Here is a 22,677-nt window from a genome sequence, read left to right as displayed (position 1 = left end):
TTTAAACTTACGCTTAAAGTTTTTCTTTGTCATGTATTTTCCGTGTCACAAGTCTTGTTCAGCAAAAATAACTTATATTTCGCCTTGACAGGACTGCAAGGATAACACGGATGGTCCCCAGTGCGAACTCTGCAAGCCTGGATACGACAGAGACGGCTACGGCAACTGCGTTGAATCCGATAACTTCATCAGCACCCAGCAACCTTGCAGGTCAGTTTCGATTAAAAAATATGTCTGTGGTACTTAAAATAAGTTTGGCGAGTACATATTTTCTAAGTGAATAAGCAGCCTCGAATTCTTCAAACGAGGTTTATCGAGAGTTCTCCGTATTAGGCTTTCCGCTCGGCTCTATCCCTGATATTACTAGCGTCCATGAGCGAAGGTGACTATTTTCCATCGGGAGGGCCGTATGATCTCTTCTTCAACCCGTGTCCACCCAATACTGAGTGTAGGTCTCCTCGAATGCACACCATTCTCTTCGGTCTCTTGCCTTTCTCATCCAGTCTCTACCAACTACTTTGACCAGGTCATCGGTCCACCTCGTTGGCCGTCTGCCCACGTTACGAATTCGAGTACGAGGTCTCCACTCCAGTACTTTTGTAGTTTTCGGTATGATTGACTGCCCACAAAGGCTATACCGTATTCTAATTTCAGTATCCTAACTATTTATATTCTCAACAGGTACTTCAGGTCTTTGACATGAATCTTATTTGTGCGCCAACTTCACATCTAAATGTTTTTTTTAACGTTCAGATGCAATCCTGACGGCGTCGAAGTACCATGTGACGAGACTGGTACCTGTTCTTGCAAGCAGAACGTCGAAGGCGATTACTGTGACACCTGCAGACCTGGAACCTACGGGCTGGATCGAAACAACCCTCAGGGATGTCTCTCGTGTTATTGTTCCGGCGTCACCAGCGAATGTCACGAGGTAATTTTATTGGAAATCGATTAGGTGCTTTTCGATTTAGGAGGAATTTTTTTTGAAGGATCCCTTTGTCAGTTTGATATGGTTGGAATTAAATTGATTTAAAATATTTCCACAAATCGTAATCCGAGTGTCCAAAATACGCGCAGAGTTAAGGATGCAAAACACTGACTACCGTCTACGTATCGTGTATTTTTATTTATCTTACAGAAATTGTTTTAAGCGCTTTTTTTTTCAACTTCATCTTATCAATCGTATACAAAAAAGTATTTTGTTTCCGCGTACCGATTATTACCAATCCATCAAATAATGGAACTGCAAAAATATATTTTTAAGGCAGTAAACCCTGAAAAGAAATAGCGTATATGTTTTGTATTTTATTTATTTCAGTCCTCTGACAAACGAACGTTTGAATCAAAAAAATTGTAAGGTATCAATAGTAACTTAGTAGGTAACCTCTAAGAACAGCTACAAATGGCTGCAAGCTTCATGGGATATATCCGTTTTCGGAGCAAGCCATTAAGTACCGAGACAGCGCGTTGTGTCGGAGAATTATCGGTGCGCTGAGTGGTGATTAATTGTTATATTTGTATCCAGGGCGTCCACTACAGTAGAATACCGATGGCCGCACCAGTTTTCGGCGAAAACAACGGCGGCTACAGCCTCACCGACTTAAACGCAGAAAAAATATACAACGAACATTTCGTACCAGTTCCCGATAAAAGCGAGCTCATGTACATATTCTCGTACCCACCCGAAAACGAACTGTATTGGTCGTTGCCCATCTTCCCTGGTGAGTTACGCTTCACAACTGTAGACCTTATGCGATAGACAATAAACATTACTATCGTATATTGTTGTTCCGGTTCTTATGCTCTCTTATCGCGATTAACAGGTAACAGAGTACTGTCATACGGTGGTTCGCTGTCGATAAGACAAGAGTTCCGAAGCAACAACGACGATGCGGTCTCACAGAGTGGCGTCGACGTTGTTCTTGTCGGCAAAGACGCTTCGGTGTACTGGTCCAACCCGACTCCGATCCGATCCGGCGTGCCTCTTGTAAGTTAATCAATTTTGAATCTTATTAACGATTCATAAATTTATAATTGTAAATGGACATGCTTTAACAAAAATTTACTTCAAATAGAAAAAAAAGATATTCCAAAACAAGTTAATATACACTAAAAACAATAATCATCGAAATCGGTTGGCGTGATTTGAGTTATTGAGTTATTCATCTATTTGTCCCGCATGTACCTACTTAATGCAAATTTAAGACTTATATGGTTTTCTCATGAATACCATTATCAGAACTGAACTAAATTGAAATGGGACACACGGGAAGCATCAGCTTTCTAATAAATAAAAAATCATCAAAATCGATTCAACCAGTCAAAAGATATGAGGTAACAAAAAAGAAAAAATACAGTCGAATTGAGAACCTCCTCCTTTTTTGAAGTCGCCTAAAAACATGCAGTCGAATTGAGAACCTCCTCCTTTTTTGAAGTCGGTTAAAAATTTGAAAAACGATACGTCATTTCAGTGGTGAAATTGCGTTCAGTTTAACATTATTAATCTTTCGATCCGCAGAATTACCAGGTGATTTTGAGCGAAGACAACTGGTTCCTATTGAACACGGCCACGCCGGTCACTCGAAACACCTTCATGAATGTCCTGAAGGACCTGAAGCGAGTGCTTGTTCGTGCTACTCTCGATCCCAACGTACTGTCGACATCTATCGCTGACGTGTCCATGGACACTGCCACTATCATGTACGAACAAGATTTGCCTGTTGCAAAGGGAGTCGAAGTAAGTACCGCTTGCTTTAGTAATTTTCGATTTCCTAACCACTTTACAGGTATGAAGATATTTTAATTCAAATGCTGAGCTGGTCGTTGATTGTTTTGTTATTCGTTTAGATCTGCATGTGTCCAGCCGGATACACTGGCACCAGCTGCGAGAGTTGCTCGTCTGGTTACTACAAGGACGTGTCTGGTCGGTGCCAACAGTGCTCATGTAACGGCCACGACTGTCAACTCGACGCTTACGGACAGACTATATGTAACTGCCGCCCCCCTTACACCGGCTCTGATTGTTCTACCATCGGTAAGTTCAGTAACGACCGCATTATGATAACTGATTTTTATTTAATTACTTAATTTCATTGGAGGAGGTTAAATAGGAAAGCGGTCTCTGGCACTAGACCGGGAAAACGCTAGGACGAAGAAGAAGTTTGTTTAAAAAGGCAATGCACATCGTGCACTTTTCGTTCGAAGCCAGCAAGCTTAAGGCCACACACATACCAACGCCGTATTATTTTATTGTTCTACTAGTGATCCGCCCTCGCTTCGCTTCGGAAACTGTAATTTATTATTGATTTCTCCACTATTTAATGGATGTTATTATACATATAAGCCTTCCTCTTGAATCATTCTATCTATTAAAAAAACCGAATCAAAATCCGTTGCGTAGTTTTAAAAATTTAAGCATACATAGGGACAGACAGATATAGGGACAGAGAAAGCGACTTTGTTTTATACTATGTAGTGATTTAGTCTAACGAAGGTACGAAATTCTTGCACGCTAGTTGGTGCAACATTGAAAATTAGTAAAAAAATAAAATAAGAACCTTTTGCCAATAGCAGCTTGATATATTCGAAAAAAGCAAATATATTTAAAATATTTTTAACGTGATTTTAATGGAACGATCTAGGCTTAGTAATGGAACTGCATCCTACAATCAGCGATGACGGAGTTAACAGTACCGTCTATAGAAAAGTAAAGTTTATCTGCAAGTACCGCGCCCCCGAGCCCCTCACCATAAAGTTTTACCACGAGGGTCGCGAGCAATGGCCGCCTAAATACTTTAACGAGTCGAGGCTGCATAGAGACGGATGGCACGGAGAGCACGTCTGGCAAACTGTATGGGACACAAGGAAACTAGGCGAGATATACGAGTGCCATACACTCACTGAAAAAGGATTCACTCTGGGAGTGTTAACGACCAGCTTGCCGGAGCCAGGTAGACTATTGTGAACCCGAACAAACGGGTGGCTTCGTGTTTTGGTTGATCATTGCAGTCTATGAAAACATCGTCCAAGCAAAATAATTTTATCTGTATTCTTCACTCGTACCCTTCACCATTGCTTTATGTGATTTCAAAGGAGACTGTTCAGGTTGAGGGGTATATGACGTAACAAAACCGATATAATTTATTTTGTTAGAATTTGTCCGTTTATCGTCATCGAATTTATAATATTTCGCATAATGTGTATGTGGCAACATTACGTAACATAATAATATGTGTTAACCCGAAACTTGTATCATTTGTTGATGTCCAGCATTATATGTTTATTTTTAAATAAATTATTATTAAAATTCACACGTTAATATGAAGTTTATTATATAATTCTTTTAGTAACGTAATTTTATGTCTGTTTAACGACATATTTTTTGTTAGACTTCTAGAAGTAATACTATCGACCAGTGTCATCGTATTCCTTAGAGCCAATAAACAAATAGACCATCAATAATTACAGCCGGTGAGCCCTCGGTGACTACACCGCCTAATCAACCGCCGCCCGAAGTAACGGTGTTCGTGAGAATCATTGAGCCCTCGAACATAAGGGACCTGCACGTCGGTAGCAGTGTCAACTACACTTGCCAGGCTCAGAGTCGCATTACGAACAGACTCCGCATCGCGTGGTCCAAGGCTGATGGCTACTTGCCTCAAGGAAGGTCGCAGGTCGACGAAAACAGTGGTGTCTTGCTCCTCACTAACCTTCAGACATCCGATAGCGGCCAGTACATCTGTCAGACAAGCGACGGATACTCAACGGCTCAAGATGTCGTCACTCTTATAGTGCCCGGTGAGAATTCTTTTTTTTTTATTGCTTAGATGGATGGAAGAACTCACAGCCCATCTGGTGTTAAGTGGTTACTGGAGCCCATAGACATCCACAACGTAAATGCGCCACCCACCTTGAGATATAAGTTCTAAGGTCTCAAGTATAGTTACAACGGCTGCCCCACCCTTCAAACCGAAACACATGCTTCACGGCAGAAATAGGCGGAGTGGTGGTACCCACCCGCGCGGACTCACAAGAGGTCCTACCACCAATAATTACGCAAATCATAATGTTTAATTTGTTTTTAATTGTCCTAATAATAACCCCTTAAAACATAATCTCATAGTCTCGTATTAAATTGTCTCTAAAAAAAATAACTTTTCTACATTTTTACATGCTTTCTGGATTAGTTGTGCCCGATCGAATATATTACGCTAAAGGTAAGGCTATGTTAAAATAAAAAAAAAATAAAAAAATGAAATACTTAGTTACGTATTTTTTAATGATTGTTTTTTAGGTAATGATATGACCCCGCCCACGGTATCGATTCGTCCCATCACAACTGACTACTATGAAGGTGATAGGATCGAACTAGAATGCACGGCAACAGGAAACCCAGCTCCTTCTATCTCATGGCAGAGGAACTCTAGAAGACCTTTGCCGGCGTCCGCTGAATCGTTCGATGACCTCTTGATAATTGAAAGTGCACGCCAAGAGGACTCTGGAGAATACAGGTTTTTTGTTTTATTTATTGTCCTTGTAGGCAGTATGCTGTATGGTGAGTGGTTAGTGAGTGATGAGTACTTTTTTTTATTGCTTAGATCACAGGTGGGTGTTAAATTGTTACTGGAGCCCATAGACATCTACAACGTAAATGCGCCACCCACCTTGAGATATAAGTTCTAAGATCTCAGTATAGTTACAACGGCTGCCGCACCCTACAAACCGAAACGCATTACTGCTTCACGGCAGAAATAGGCAGGGCGGTGGTACCTACTCATACGGACTCATATGAGGTCCTGCTACCAGTAACTGATGTCAGTGAAATATGTATAGTTGTATCTCGATGATAATAGTGGTTACACTAGTCTATCGTATCGTGCGTTTAAGTTAGTGAATACAGTGCAATTGTCTCACCTCATATTTCAAAGCGAGTGGCTCCATACAGACTGAGATGTGAATGAACTACGTCGTCCGATTTACATCAAACAAACCGTGGAAACGTTCATATTATGTAAGCAATAAATAAAAGTAAAAAAAAATGAGTACCGTATTATTTTGACGTTACAAATGGCAATCGCGCATTGTAATAGCGTGTTATTAGGCCTTCCACTATATGAGCTAGCGATCTGTTAAGGACACAGGAATGCGTAGGGTGTGGGCAGTTCAAGGCTGATCATGACAATGTTTATTATAAACGGTTGTTGAAATTTATGCGATATCGATTTTTTTTTTTTTTCATTTTATTCATCATCAGCCTATAGCAGCCCACTGCTGGATATAGGCCTCTCCAATTGCATGCCACTAAGCACAATCCTCGGCTTCTCTCATCCATCTTCTGCCAGCCACCCGGCACAAATTATCACAGATATTTGACTACATATAACAATAATTTATTTTTCCCTCAGGTGTATCGCTTCGAACGCAGTCAGTACAGAAGTTACTAAAGTCACGATCAATGTACGTGCAAAACCATCTTGGCCATCTCAGGAGAAGCTAACAGTGTCTCCGACATCTCTCTCAATTGACGAGGGCCAAAGTTCTAGGGCTGTCTGTACTGGCACACAAGGCGTTCCGGCCGGCTCCATTGAGTGGATCAGGTAATACAATAGGTTGTACAATAATGCTTACCTTAAGAAGAGTTTAAGTTTAATGATACGAAAAAACAATTATAAAATACTCACTTATTGGCTGACTCGGTGGTGCAGTAGTTAGCGGTCCTGACTGTGGCGCCGAAGGTGGCGGGTTCGATTCCCACATCGGGCATATATTCATGTAATGAACAGTGTTGTTTGCTCTTTATTATCTACATATGTATATATTTAAACATGTATAAGTGTGTTTATCAGTCTCGGTACCATAACACAGGGAATCCTAAATTGGGGTCGGACGCATACGCGTAGTATACTTATTGTTGTAGGCCAGCGCGAGCGTTAGCAACGCGAAGCGTCCAATATTCTTCCAAAAATCTATAATTAAAAATATATATCATATAAATGTTGAAGATGTCGCATCATTTATACACAGCATTCCCTATTACAAGAGAAATCTGATTTAAGGATGAAAAATTAAGAAAACCACTATACTACACATCAAAAAAGAAGTTTCAATTCATTCACGTGCACCAAGTTGCATGCGCACCGATTTCTTATTATTCCTTATTAGTTAATCAACGCTTTTTTTCAGGCAAGACAATGCTCCGTTCGTGGCAAACGTGCGGTCCGATAACGGGGTATTGTACATCGAATACGCTCGACCCGAGAACGATGGCATCTATGTCTGCCAGAGCTCATCGTCGAATGTCTCGCCGCAATCGATTATCATAACAATCATACCGACATACAGTCCTGACCCCGCCAAAGAGTCGAACATCAGCATTTCGGTCGACAGCTTGAAGGTACCGGCTGGTGGAAGCGGAAAGATCGACTGTAATCCTGACGGAACAATTCTACCTACCATCAAATGGAGCAAGGTAAAAATACAAAAAAAACTGCATCTACAAATGAATATGCAATTTCGAAAAGGGCACATGTCGCATATTTTGTCAAATACGTTTTTTCATATACAAGTAGTTTTGAGGCTTACCTACACCCATTTTATAATAATTTCAGTAATTTTCAATTGATAATTAACACTGAAATATATCTCAAAAGTTAATCTTTTAATTTTTACACTGCTTTAGAAAATAATCAGATTTTTTCATTTCCTGAACATTTTACATTTTCAGAGATGTGCCCTTTTCGAAATTGCATATTCAAATAAAGTTGACATTTCCACGATTACTTCAAACGATAAATTGAAATTTTAACATTCGTATCGTTTTTTACTGGTGTTAGGACCTCTTGTGAGTCCGCACGGGTGGGTACCACCACTCTGCCTATTTCTGCCGTGAAGCAGTAATGCGTCAGTTTGAAGGGTGGGGCAGCCGTTGTAACTATACTGAGATATTAGAACTCATATCTCAAGGTGGGTGACGCACTTATGTTGTAGATGTCTACGGGCTCCAATAACCACTTAGCACCAGACGAGCTGTGAGTTCGTCCACCCGTCTAAGCAATTAAAAAAAATCAGCCGTGTTTCGATTCGTTGTTGTTTTTTTTTTTTAAATTCGTTGTTTTTAATTTTCCAACCAGCACGGCGGAGAATTCGGAAGCGAAACAAGCCAACGCGGCAACACTCTCATAATCAACAACGCCAAAGAGGACGATCAAGGATACTATCTGTGCGAGGGAATCGTTAACGGCGCCACCATAGCCAGCTCATACGTCTACGTCGAGATCGAAAGTTAGTAATGCGTGTTAATCTATCGCTTGTTCGAAACTTTCGCAGCGGTAAAAGCTTTGTGCGTTTCCCACAATTTCACTTTAAAAGATCAGCGTATCTTAATTTTATTATAGCAAATTAAAATATTCATCCAATGAACGTATTAAATAAATACGACAGTTATTTGTTTGTTTGCTATTATGCCGTTTTCCGCGTGTCTCACTAATATACCTATAGAAAAACAATATATTTATTGAACATAAATTTTCATTATATCCATTTTTCAGATTCGTAACGTTTATTTTTTTGTTTTATTCCCAAAATGTGAAATTCTACCTAATAAAATTTCGGTAGCCCTACAGGAATTGTTCGTTTAAAAATATAATATTATAGTGGTATACAAATACTATATTATAAATATTATGTTCGTATTAACCCTAATTAAGTTTTTGTAAAAGAATGCTAAATTGTGAAAAAAAAAATTGCTAGGACGTCGACTGTCGGGTCTTCGGGCTTAAATTATATATTATAGTTTTGATTATTTTATTCACATAGGCTTCTTTAGTAAATAGTGTAATCAAAAACTTAATGGTATGAGTTCTCTTTTAGGACGTGACCCTCCGCAAGTGGACATCTGGCCCCAAGGCGAGAGAGCAGTCACTCTGGGCACAGAATACGAACTCATCTGCAGAGTTCTTGGTGGAGTCCCTGAGCCTGACGTCATGTGGAGTCGAGGTGGAAGTAGACCGCTGTCCTCGTACGTCCACATCCGTCCGCAAAATACGCTCAAGTAAGTATCTGAAATATTAGCTGATATCGGAAAATATATAAATTGCATAATCAAAATAATTATGGGTGATAAATTTATAACAGTATTTAAATTTATAATATGTGTTTAATTCTCGTTTTTCATTTTTTTTTTCATTGTAACTTTTAATTTTATTTGTAATTTTGTTTCCAATAACTAATTTGGGTGCTCGGTCGCTAAATGGGCTTACTGAGTGCTAGGAGTGGGTGATATAAATCGTATATAGATTCAATATCTATATATCGCAGCAATATCGTTGAATCCGATATCGCCCCGCACGAAATCTATATATCGATATCAGCCGATACACGATATTGCTCGATGTGATGCGCATCGCCATATCGGACCGATTCGTGAATCGAAATCTATATTTCGATATCAGCCGATACACGATATTGCTCGATATGATGCGCATCGGCATATCGTACCGATTCGTTAATATCAGCAATATTCGTTTGGTTCGTATCGAATCGGCTAGAGTGAGTGAGCGCACGATAGGGATATCGTGTGATGAATGAAACAGAAACAGGCATTATCCATACAATTGTAAACCTTATATTATTATTTAAGTCCATATGTCTGTAGATTATTCTTAGCGTATCAGCAGGATACAATTAAGGAAAGAAGTTTCAACTTTCGACCCTAACTTGAATGCAGTATAGCCTATTTGCATCGTTGAATTTAATTTCACGCGCTTTGACCTTGAACTAGAATTTTTGGACAAGTGTTTATAAATACTTAAAAGTTTTTTGTGTTTGATTTTTAAAGTACACATTTTTATATTTTTAGTTGAATCCAAATAATTGAGTTTATTTCTTGTGTTTGTATTAAACTTTTGAAATCTACACTCTTTTGGTATATTTTGTAATTTTAAATTAAGACACAAAATACTAAAAACTGAAAATAATGTAGCCAGTCCTAAGCCTGGTAAAAGCATGAAGGAAAGTTTTTTTGATATTTTTATTTTCATGTTGTTTTTATTACTTTAAGATCATATTATAAATTGATATCAGAAAGCCAACCGTATAACGTTGACTTAAATCTATATCTACTACGATATTATATCAGCGTATCGTTTCAAATCTCAAATATCATGAATCGAGAAAATCTACTAGCATCCATTAATATATAGATTCAGAAAATATATAGATTCAATATCCGATATTCATCCTCGATATATAGATACGATTCGATACGCGGCAAAACCGATATTACCCACTCCTACTGAGTGCACATATCATTTAGATTGGAATCTAGATTAGATTTAGGTATTATTTGTACGACTTAGTTAACATTGTTTGAAATAATCTCCTAATTTCCTTTTTATCATTGCATCTCCCGCCATCGGAGCAGAGTTCATCCATATTATCTGCAGCCACTGCGTTCATCGACAGTGCGTTTCCAGAGATATTTTTTGCCACGTACCATCCGGCTATGGAATGAGCTCCCTCCACGGTGTTTCCCGAGCGCTATGACATGTCTTTCTTCAAACGAGGCTTGTGGAGAGTATTAAGCGGTAGGCAGCGGCTTGGCTCTGTCCCTGGCATTGCTGAAGTCCATGGGCGACGGTAACCACTCACCATCAGGTGGACCGTATGCTCGCCTGCCTACAAGGGCAATAAAAAAAAACATGTAATATATTGTAATGGTTGTGATTTGTTTTGTTTGAATTTATTTATGTATCAATAAATAAAAATAAATAAATCCTTGATTCAAGGTTTGACCACGTCGACGTGAACGACGAAGGCGAATACTTCTGCACGGCTACGAACGTGGCCGGTACAGCCACGGCTCGTTCCGTCATCAAAGTGAGATCGCCGCCGGTCATCACCATCACGCCGGCGAGCTTCCTAGAGGCACCTCTCGGTAGTTCCGTGACAGTCGAATGCAGAGCCGACGGGTATCCCCTACCAATGGTGTCCATAAAGAGTGAGTCATCAAGATTTTAGATTTATTACTAGCGGTAGGACGTCTTGTGGGTCCGCGCGGGTAGGTACCACCACCCTGCCTATTCAAATCAAATCAAATCATTTTTTTTTTATTCAACATAAATGAAAGTACATGCTTGTTGAACGTCAATCGAACGTTGTATTCTGACATGTAGCAGTTATACCCATAGATTATACACTTAATATGTTATACCTTTCAGTTAGAAGGATGGAGCAGTCGTACTTGTAAAGCTGAAACTAAAGAACTCATGTCAATGACAAGGTAATGTGTCTTATGAGTTTGTACGGGTAGGTACCACCACTCTGCCTATTCTGCGCTGAGGCAGTTATACTTTTCAGTTTGAAGGGTGGGGCAGACGTTGTACATGTAAAACAAACTAAAGAACTCATGTCAGTGACAAGGTAATTTAGGTAATACCTAATTAAAAAAAAGTCTCTTAAATATTCTGATCTGATTCGTGAACAGCAAGCGCTGATCTCCGCGAGCTGGTGCGGCCCACACCCAGCTTAGCAGCATTGAAGATACCGTCGATAGCTGAGCGCGACGACGGCGACTACATTTGCACGGCCACTTCTGCGGCCGGCACCATCGAGGAGCCGTTCGCGATACGCGTCAGCCGCGGAGACATTGGAGTCGAATACGAATTTGGTGAGAGCCTCAGTACGATAATACTGTCTCAGATTTGCAAACATCACAGAAATGAATAATATTATTATTCTATAAATTTATATTAAACTAGCTGTAGCCGTCCGCTTCGCTGGGCATTTAAAATTAACATTATTATTTCTCACCCCCACAAAGATTCTCATCATTAACGCCCCGCAACTGGTGTAGGGAGTCCGACACTCATATAAATATTAGCCTATCCATTAAGTACATGTATTTTCTACATGGTTACAAAGTTTCAAGTCAATCGGATGGATGGTTCAGTAGTAATAACGGAACATCCGTAAAAACCACTATGGATTTATATATTAATATATAATCATTTGTTGGCCTATCCGATGGTAGTTCTAAGTGGCTATTTCAGCTACGCCCGGCATAATTTTACAATACATTTACGTGATACGACAGGTGGAAGCGGCGATGACGAGTTCCCCGTTGACTACAACCCGAACAACCCGACCGGGAGATCAGACACGTTGATCGCTTATGAAAACGAACCAGAAATAACCATCTTGTAAGTTGTATTTTGTATTTACTTATTTATTTCGGGTGAATATCTTAATGTTTTTAGTTCGAATCCTATTTGTGAACAAAAAAGAAATATAGCGATTGTAATTGTATTAATATTAAGGCTAATGATAGTAAGATTTAACGGAATAAAATGAATAAACGTGTTTTTCAATTGAATATGCAATTTCGAAAAGGGCACATCTCTGAAAATGTAAAATGTTCAGGAAATGGAAAAAAGCTGATTATTTTCTAAAGCAGTGTAAAATTTAAAATATTAACTTATTAGGTATATTTTAGTGTCAATTAGCAATTGAAAATTACTGGAATTATTATAAAATGGGTGTAGGTAAGCCTCAAAACTACATGTATATGAAAAAACGTATTTGACAAAATATGCGACATGTGCCCTTTTCGAAATTGCATATTCAATTGCTTTCGATAATTTTAAATGGCTTCTGCTTAAACACTCAAAAGTTAAAATTTAAAAAAAAACCACCCTGTATATAATGTTATGAAACCTATATGTAAGGTTATTAAAATAAAAGGCTCCAAAAAGACGATCGCTACGGGTACCGTTCAAACACATTTTAAAATCCACAGCCTTTAATAAATGTCTAAATTAATAAATACGTGCTAAGGTTCTGTATGAAATCGTTATAGCTGCAACAGCTCCGAGGGCTTCAACGCACGCTGGGACCGAGGAGACAGACAGTCACTGCAAAGAAATGCGTACCAAGTTGATTCACGTTTGATCATCCGTGGTGTAAGTAGATATGTATTATCAAAAAAATCCCTATCCCAACCGCTGTTAACTAATAGCTCAGCTCTAATCAGTATTTGTATACAAAGCCCTAGAAATAGATAGTCGATTATGATCGGCTTGCTTCGAAAACCCCGATGCTCATTAGAATGAATAATACGAAATATATCGATTAAATTCTTTTACATAACATAGGCTGAACCAAGTAACGAAAGTATAGATTGCATGATTTTCTCTTTTAAAATAGTAATTTAAATACATTGTCAATATAAAAAAATAATAGATGTTGTATTAAAAGCTCGCAAGTTACCAAAGTCCAATAATTCTTCCAACGTTCCTAGCGTTTGACGTCTTGAAGGAGGTCGCTGCATTCACTTTGTTATATTATATTATCTAATATATAAAATTCTCGTGTCACAGTTTTCGTTGCCATACTCCTCCGAAACGGCTCGACCGATTTTAGTGAATCTTAGCGTGCATATCGGTCAGGGTTGAGAATCGGCTACTATCTATTTTTCATCCCCCTAAATGTTAAGGGTGGTCCACCCCTAAATTTTATTTGTTATTTTTTAGACAAAAAATTTTGTTTTTATTTTTTTATGATACAGCATACAAAAATACATACAACCCTAAATTTTCACCCCTCTACGATCAACCCTTATTTTTGATTTGCTAATTAAAAACTTTAAAATTTTTTGCGAGAATTTTGTTTTTATTTTGTCATGACGTAGAATAAAAAAATTCATATTACTCTGAAATTTTCACCCCTCTACGATCAACCCCTATTTTTTATTTGTTAATTATAAACTTTAATTTTTTTGGCAAGATTTACATTTTTATTTTTATTTTGTCATGAATTAAAATAAAAAATCGGATGTTACTCTCAATTTTTCATCCCTCTATGATCAACCCCTATTTTTTATTTGTTAATTATAAACTTTAATTTTTTTGGCAAGTTTTTTATTTTGTTTTGTCATGACTTAAAATAAAAAAATCATATTACTCTCAATTTTCACTCTTATACGATCAACCCCTATTTTCCCATCCCGATTAATATTTTTTTTATTCTATGCACAGATCCACAATAAGGTTGCAAGATGGCAATCAAATATTATAATTGTAGTACGACAAATTCTTATTCAGAGTTTATAATTTCAAGTTCCTTTAATTATGATTTTTTTTAAATTGAATTTGATCTCCCGCCCTCGCCGGTTGACTACTGATCAACTATCAATCGATCAGCTATCCCCGTCTGATGCCACCATTCATCCAGCAAACATCACGTAGTAGGGATGAGGACAAAGCCGGTCTCCTGTCTTACTTTTTTTTTATGGGATTTTATGACCTGGTAACTGAGACCTTTAAGTCATGTCTTATTTTAATTTATATTCATATTTTTATGAAAAATGATATTATGAAGTGAAATGATATGAAGATGATTAATTTGAGACATTAATCAACTAGGATGAAATTAAATGAAATGAAATGAGATGAAATATAATCTCAGAAAATGGTGGTCATTTACTTTTTTTGAGGGGACTTTTTGGAGGATCCCGAGAAGTTACGTCCAGCGGGTTTGTTTCATTTTCCCACATTTGTGCACTTTCACAGATATTAAACAGTTAATAAACCACCATTATTACACATTTAAACCCGAAGAAACACTAAATAGACAAAATAAAACACATCACACAACTTCACTCCTCGCGTTCCCGCCAAAAAGTCCCTGTCTTACTTACTCACTATACATCATAAATTATACACTTAATATTATTATATTTGAGAGCTATACAATACTATACATTATTCAGCCATGTTTTTTTTGGTTTTATTTGTGTATCAATAGTATGTTCAGTAGGTCTGAGAATCGGCTACTATCTATTTTTCATACCTAAGTGAAAAGGGTTGTCCGTCCACCCCAAACATTTATTTTTAATTTTAATTTTTTGGATATTTTTTTTTGTTTATAATGAAGTATTATGTGGTTAAATGAGGTTTTTTTTTACAGTAGAATTTCCCTAGCAATCTTATTTAAGGCAACACAACGTTTGCCGGGTCAGCTAGTGTTATATATAATATTATATCCGATAGTAAACAGGTCTCTGAGCTTTTATGAAATTGTTTATTTTAAAAGACTTTATGACCTGGTAATTGAGACCTTTAGATCAAGTCTTATTTTAATTTAATTTTTATTTTTATGAAAAATTATTATGAAGTGAAAGAAAATGAAATGAAATGAAGATGATTAATTTGAGACGTTAATCAACTGAGATGAAATTAAATGAAATGAGATGAGATGATGTGGGATGAAATATAATCTCAGTAAAATCATTTACTGAGCCTTTTTCAGTTGACTTTTTGGAGGATCCCGTGAAGTTACGTCCAGCGGCTTTGTTTTATTTTCCCACATTTGTGAACTTTCACAGATACTAAACAGTTAATAAACCACCGTTATTACGCATTTAAACCTTAGTTCACTCCTCGCGTTCCCGCCAAAAAGTCCTATGAAATTGAAAACTATTTTTTTTTTCTGTAGGTATCCAAGAGCGACTCCGGCTTGTACGTTTGTAGTTTGTACAACCGCTACACCGGAGAGGTGGTGAAGGCGAACTACACTAATCTCCAAGTCGTGACCCGACCTAAGATAACGTTGAGGCCGGCCAACCAAACGGTCCGACCTGGTCAGTCGCTCACGGTCGAGTGTCTCGTCGAAGGAGATGAAATTCTAGACGTCACTTGGAGATACGACAGGGAGCCTTCTAGGTGAGATTCAGATTTTTCAGATAACCTCACCAAGTATTTTTCTATAAAAAAGAAAAGAAAACTAATCATAAATAAATTTTCAGTACGTTAGCATTTCAACTTAACGTAAATTTTGTGTTTTATTATTATTATTATTATTGAAAAACGCTATAAACAGTTTTTTATTTAATTACAAACCTTGAATATTTATTATGCAACGAACTCCAAAAAAAAAATTGCAAATGTTGGAAGAAATTTAATACTAGAAAGTTATGTAAACACGAAACATTCCGCTAATTACTTATCCGACGCTGCTGACCCTCTCGCTGCTTTTAGGTTCTTCAAGCATTGTCACCGTACAAGAATTCGACGAACAAACTAACCCGTAGACACAGCCCACTGAGTTTCTCGCCGGATCCTCTCAGTGGGCCGCGATTCCGATCCGGTGGTAGATTCTGCGAAGCACTACTCTTGCTAGGACTAGTGTTAGCAAATTTTCTCAGGTTGAGTCCGTGAGCTCACCTAACCGTCTGCGCGTAGCTAGAGTTGCCTCCTAGGCTACCGGCGAACAGGTGGAAAAAAAAAACCGAAACATTTTAGCACCCGTTTCGAACTAGATTATGATTCACTTTAATTTAGACAAACAAAGCAATCGGAACGATGTGTCTAACGAAGCGATATACATCATGATAGCCTTGTCGGATGAGGTGAGCCTTATAAACGTGATTTAAGGGATCAATTCGTGACAGGTACCTACCTAGTTACAAAATACTGCGACCCCACACGCGCCGTGGACGCCGCGATGAGCTGTCGTCACTTCGGCTACGCGATATTCGACAATTTATAACACTATTTAAAAAAAAAGTTAATTAAGAGTAGTTAATGATCCGCGTGCGTGAAATAACTTAAAATGGCCCATTCGTATTAACATTTTATAATAATTCAAATCGTAGTGTTCGCTTTTTGATGGGGCAAAATCAATAAGTCAAATTCGTTTTTAGGGTTGGTTTACGCGGTGAGAGTCTATTGAAATTGAAGTGCGCGATTTTGTGCTGTTAAATCATTTAGTTTTTAATAGGTATATATAGAAGAATTACGAAGTTTATAAATGGAAAAGGTCAAAACTTCGACCGTGAATAATTGAAGGCCCTTTGAGAAACTCTTGCTAAATTAAATAAACTTGCATCGAATATGATTTCATAAAGGGTGATTTTTAATTGGTATGATCCTAGTGGATGAGATTTCCTAAAATTATTTCTACTTATTTATGTTTGTATTTCCGAAAAAAATATGCTCGCCTAATAATAATAATAAGTGTGAAATAATATAGGTGAAACTCATTTGAAATTATTTTCCTCAACAATAACTCAATCTTCGATTTTCAGACGTGTCGAAATCCGTGGCCCAGTTCTGGTCTTTAACAACATCGAAGTGGAAGATGCCGGCATATACTATTGCATAGCTCGCAGCCGTTACGGAAACGACACCGCCACCGCCAATGTCATCGTAACCGGTATGTAAATGTTATTGTCGTTGTTTAGAATGTTCGAACACGCAAACTTGCACATAGTTCCAAAGAAGCACTTAGCACTTGGCTAGGTGACGTCACAGAGTCGTTTTATCGATGTCCTTCGTTGCATCAGTAAATAAATACATTAAAATGATGGCGGTAAATGATAGTATCGTTTATATTATACAATACAACGAGCGATGACGATAGACCAAAGTCTGTTAGGAATCTGCAAACAGAACGCTTGCACAGTACAATGCTCGAAATGTAAGTGCACACGTTTCTTTGCCGGCGTTATGACGTCAACACACACACGTATAAACAAAAAAAGGCTTAAACGCTTAAGGGTTGATTGCATGATGACCGTCCGTAGAAAATACCGATCGTCCGACCGTGGAATCTCACAATAACGAACAGTACGCGCATTCCGGAGCCGCCGTCCACCTGGGCTGTAACGTCTCGCAGCCCAACTTGAGGATATACTGGACTAAGGACGGTCGTCCCGTCCCGAGGTCGCGCCAGAAGACCGACGGCTCACTGTTCATCAAAGTAGCCCAGAAATCGGACAGCGGCCGTTACGAATGCTTCGTCCGAGACCAATACGGAAGGAGATCTAGCAATTACGTCAACTTGCACATCGAGGGTCAGTCCAGTATTGAGTAGCCAGCTTCAGCCTCGAGCTAGGAGCCCCTACCCTAAGCTTCATAACTCCAGGCATGCTTGAGCGATTAAAATTCTAGAATTCACTATCCTAATTAATTTTTAGGGAGCATTTTGATACTATAGAAAACGGTGAACGGCTTAGTGGATACAACTCCGTTTTTTCTTTCTTTCTTCTTACTAAATCCATTTCCTATATTTAGCTTGAATATTAAAGTTTGTTCGTGAAAGTAGTGATAGTAGCTGGATTTCAAATCACGAAACGCCAGATAAAGTATTTACGTACATACCTTGGTTTTAAATTTTTTTATGTCATTACATTTCCTGACAGATTACTGAATTGTGAACGAACGAATCTGATTTGATGAATCTATTTATTAAATTTATATGAGACTGCTGAAATTTATTATTTTTACGCAATAAATTTTACATAACGATTCAGAAATCTACAATGTGCATCAGGTTGAGGGTATGATTACAAAAAAACAAAAAAAGTATCTCAATCAGTATTTGATGAAGTTTTTCACTCACAAAGGTATTAAATGCTCGGAGTTGGATTTCCGTTGCTCTGACAACAGCGGTTGTATTGATAAATCGTTGGTTTGCAACGGCTTCCGGGACTGTTACGATGATAGCGACGAGGAAAACTGCCTATACAGGAATAAGAGATACTTCAAGTCGTGGCAGTCTGAAGACGAGTTACTCCCAGTCGGTAATATTGGGACCGGGTGTGTGGCGGTGTATGTGGGCCCTCGTTCAGTTCCGTGTTTTTGTTTTGCGTTCATATGTACAAGATTGCTTGAGCCAATGAAATATAAAAACAATCAAGAAAGGCCATTATCGTTACCGTTTAATTATGTTTCGAAATCCAAATTATAACAGTTGGACAGTTAGTTTATTAAAGTAATAAATTATTTATGTATAATATATCAATCAGTATCTCATTTTAAAGTAAAAGTATGAACTTGACTATTGATTGTATCTACCACTGAATAGCTTTTGACGAGTCAATACACTTTTATCTTTCATAAATACTAATACATATATTATGTTAACGTATGGTCGTTTAGTTATTATTTTTATTACTATTGAAAATATTTTACTTTCACGGTAATCTTATCACATGTGCAACGCATACGTTTTCGTGTGGGTTCTGTCCTTTGATATCTCCTTACTTTTAGATCCGGAAGAACAAAAGGATCATAAGAATATAAATAATTTCCTATGTAGTATTAATAATAATATAGTGTATAAATTTGATACAGGGCGTAAATAACACAAAATAAATGGTTTGGCTACATGCATGCATCTAGTTTTAGAAATTAACAATTAAGTTATTTTTGAATTTGCTTAACTTATTATTTAATCTTAAATTGCCAGTATTAGTAGTTCAAAATATTATTATGTCTTTTCAATATTAATCTAAATGACAACGACTTTTTTTGGTGATGGTTTCCCTTCTAAAAATCTTTTCGTTTAGTAGATATAGTTGTTTTAGTTGTGTGATTTACCTCGACATTAGGAGGCATAAGGTCCGTGATTTCAATTTGCAACTACATCATAAGTTGATTTGTTTGATCTGAAACCAAAAAAGGGATAAAAAAACGTTGCGCCCGAAAGCAGACCCTATAGTGTTATTCTGCTGTTGAGACAGTTTAACTTGTTTTTTTTTTTTGACACTCTATAAAACACTTATTATTGAAATGATTAGAGAGCTTTTTTAATTGTTTTTTTTTTTATCAATAATAGAACTGTTCAAAGACGAGAATTTAAGTAAATATACTAAATCAAACAGAAATGGTAAGTTACGATACCTACTTTCAGTGGGATAATGGGAATTCAAAAAGGATCAATAAAAATATTATTATGCTACCTGCTACCTAAGTATATAATACGCCACCACTATTAAAGTGTTGGCGCAGACAGATAGTCATTCTTAGTTTTCTATGAAAAATTAATTAATATGTCACATCTTTAATTAACCACAATATTGTCACAGTAGTTTCATAAATTTACTACTCTTTACTTTCAGTACTTTTAAATATTAAAACTGACAAAGTTTAATATAAAGTTAAAGATAAATAACTCTGTTAAGGATAATTCTCCACGAATTAAAACAATCGCACGCTACGTTAATAAACTTGCCGAAGCTTATTTACTTTTGGGAATGTTTCAATATAATCTTAAGCAAACTTGTAAATTCCTTGAAATTGAAATCACCTCTAAATTATTTCAGCAACCGGGTTTTTCCTTTAAGTTTTCTAACCGCTGTATATTTCAAGTAAACAAAGGATACAGGGAGGCAGGGATAGGTGGCAAGGATGCCCTAACATAATTCATTAAGTTCACGTATCGATAACGTGTCCAACTGTTAAATTTTAGGAGCACGCGACGCAAATTCTGCTTCGCTGGTGTACATCGATCAGCCACGCAGAAAGTTCAGGGTTTCGGAGAACGTCGAAGTTATCTGTAAGGGAAGATCTCGAGATGTCACCTTTAAGTGGGAGCGTCCCGACACCAACTTGTACCTGGTTACTAATGTAAGTATCATACACAATATTAAACATTTCAAACTGCAAAGAATGTATCATTGTCCAGCGGTAGGCAGCGGCTTGGCTCTGCCCCTGGCATTGCTGAAGTCCAACGGCGACGGTAACCACTCACCATCAGGTGGGCCGTATGCTCGTCTGCCTACAAGGGCTATAAAAAAATTGTATACCATGTACTGATATATAAATGTGACAAAACTTACCGCCAAAGCTTGCTCTTCTCTTCTAAGATGATATCTGTAATTTTAGCTACATCTTTAGGTGAAGAGGCGAACGCTGTTTTTACAATGTATATAAGCGTGTAGATTATTTGTACGTGTGAATTTATAATATTTGATTTGTATTAAAAAACAAGTTGAATGGCTGAATTTTTTGTAATTAATTTATGTACATAAATAAAATCTATGATTTTAATGTTGTATTGCTGTAAATCCAGGGCAAGTGACTCGCGAGTAGTCTCAAGGAATCGGTGTTTTTCATGCAAACCTCACCGGAGCGTGTATCGCTATGAACGTATTATACGTAGATATATATATATAATTCATTTATGTCTTATGTATATGTTTGTGAATATTTTTATTGCAGCCGTTCGGAGGCGGTTCTCGGCTGCTGATAAACAGCGTCCAAGAGTCCGACGCCGGCGTATATCGCTGCATCGGTACAGATCCATTCGGCATCTCCTCGTACGACGATTTCGTTTTGGAGATCGAACCAGGTACTAAAATACGTATTTCAATTAGAGCCTCTACTGTTTTGGCTCAATGCTCGGGTCAAAGTTAAAGTTAAGTTGTCAGTTGTTAAAAATGAAACCTTGTCATACGTCGAGTCCGTATCTATCGCTGTTTCATAGCTATGTCACGTGAAAACAATTGACGCCTGAAAGTTGATACGTTATTAAGAAATTATTGAAAGATTGTGGAAAAGGAAAAATTTGCGGTAGGCAGCGGCCTGGCTCTGCCCCTGCCAATGCTGAAGTCCATGGCCAACGGTAACCACTCACCATCAGGTGGGCCGTATGCTCGTATACCTCCTACAAGAGCAATAAAAAAAAGATTAATAAATGTACAGTGTACAACAATAGCAATTTTGGACAAAATTACACAAATAAATTAAAATAAACATTATGATATTTATATACGATAAAGTATCTTAATTTGTAAGTTTTTTTGGCTGCTTTATTTTTCATTAAAATCACACATACACGTGTACTCGAGGCTAACTTTGTCAATGGCTTGCAATTGGATAGGACTATGTCTATCAGTGGCCACAGGCTAATTATGATGATGACGATCCTAAAATCGTCGGAAATTATGATTTAACCAATATAATACTTTAGGCAATAAGTCGTTAGTGCGTGAATACTTCAACTATGTCATTATATTGAGGAAAACGGTCTCTAGGTTCTGGCAACGCCGTCTATCCCGGCAACAGAGACCTGCCCGTCACCCATTACTCAGCTCGGCTTCGCGAGGCCGTCGACATGCCCTGCAACCACGACCTAAACGAGCCAGTCATTATCGAATGGAAACGAGAATATTCGCCGCTTCCCGCTGAAGTTCGAAGCAATCAGGTATAACACAAATTCATTCGAAGCCGCATTTTATTATTCATTAAATTACATGACAAATGTTCACGAATGACTTCTACGGTGAAGGAATAACACCGTGTAAAAAAATCAAACCCAAAATTTTCTGTGGTCACCAATTAACGCCATATGGGCCGTGATCTCGTCCGCCCACTTTAGAAACAAAAACGTATTTGGGAAGAAATAACTTCTGGAACTATGTTTTCTTATTCCATTCGTCCCAAGGCCCACCTTGAGCCAAGATATATCGCGTCTTGTCATTCAAGACAGCGTTCGTCCAGTTTTGTCTTTAGTCTACCAGCCCCAAATCTTCTTTAACATAGCGGTCCTATTCAATGTTTTCTGTTTTCTTCAAAGCCAATCCTACACTTGGAAAGCGTGACAGAAGCGGATGCCGGCATCTACGTCTGCCGCGTCAGCAACCAAGAAGTAACAGTTACAGCGAAGGCGATCCTTAGGGTGATCGGTGTGGTTCCACTCTTCAAAGGCAAGAGTTGGTTATCACTTCCACCTCTGAAAGACGCCTACAGACAATTCGACATTGAAGTCTACTTCAAACCCACCGGTGAGTGTCTTAATGAAGTTATTTATAGGACGAAATACGAACGAAATTACCAATAGTGCATATGAAAACTATGATTATGGTGCCTTAAAAACGAATGTTAATAGGTTTTTAAT

The 22,677-nt window shown here is 37.8% G+C and overlaps 1 protein-coding gene across 13 annotated transcripts in view; it reads left to right on the top strand.

The window, feature by feature from the left end:
- Positions 1-22,677, top strand: part of LOC101737749 (basement membrane-specific heparan sulfate proteoglycan core protein) — a 208,590-nt gene that overhangs the window by 169,619 nt on the left and 16,294 nt on the right. For 10 of the 13 annotated variants that reach the window (XM_062670557.1, XM_062670550.1, XM_038018404.2 and 7 more), the window contains 24 exons: positions 92-210; positions 754-931; positions 1,526-1,721; positions 1,824-1,987; positions 2,519-2,737; positions 2,848-3,034; positions 4,468-4,797; positions 5,294-5,510; positions 6,405-6,596; positions 7,183-7,468; positions 8,130-8,280; positions 8,869-9,049; positions 10,785-10,996; positions 11,483-11,665; positions 12,092-12,197; positions 12,854-12,956; positions 15,490-15,716; positions 17,081-17,208; positions 17,579-17,848; positions 18,401-18,577; positions 20,248-20,405; positions 21,000-21,129; positions 21,815-21,984; positions 22,357-22,564. In XM_062670557.1, the coding sequence (XP_062526541.1) occupies positions 92-210; positions 754-931; positions 1,526-1,721; positions 1,824-1,987; positions 2,519-2,737; positions 2,848-3,034; positions 4,468-4,797; positions 5,294-5,510; positions 6,405-6,596; positions 7,183-7,468; positions 8,130-8,280; positions 8,869-9,049; positions 10,785-10,996; positions 11,483-11,665; positions 12,092-12,197; positions 12,854-12,956; positions 15,490-15,716; positions 17,081-17,208; positions 17,579-17,848; positions 18,401-18,577; positions 20,248-20,405; positions 21,000-21,129; positions 21,815-21,984; positions 22,357-22,564 (4,492 nt within the window). The remainder of the gene's footprint in view (positions 1-91; positions 211-753; positions 932-1,525; positions 1,722-1,823; positions 1,988-2,518; positions 2,738-2,847; positions 3,035-4,467; positions 4,798-5,293; positions 5,511-6,404; positions 6,597-7,182; positions 7,469-8,129; positions 8,281-8,868; positions 9,050-10,784; positions 10,997-11,482; positions 11,666-12,091; positions 12,198-12,853; positions 12,957-15,489; positions 15,717-17,080; positions 17,209-17,578; positions 17,849-18,400; positions 18,578-20,247; positions 20,406-20,999; positions 21,130-21,814; positions 21,985-22,356; positions 22,565-22,677) is intronic. The other 3 variants (XM_062670542.1, XM_062670536.1, XM_062670555.1) reach the window with 3 other exon arrangements.

The sequence above is a fragment of the Bombyx mori genome, chromosome 1 (assembly GCF_030269925.1).
Source record: "Bombyx mori chromosome 1, ASM3026992v2".
Lineage (NCBI taxonomy): Eukaryota > Metazoa > Arthropoda > Insecta > Lepidoptera > Bombycidae > Bombyx > Bombyx mori.
Note: the sequence above shows the minus strand (reverse complement) of the source record. Positions and strands in the feature narration are given on the sequence as shown.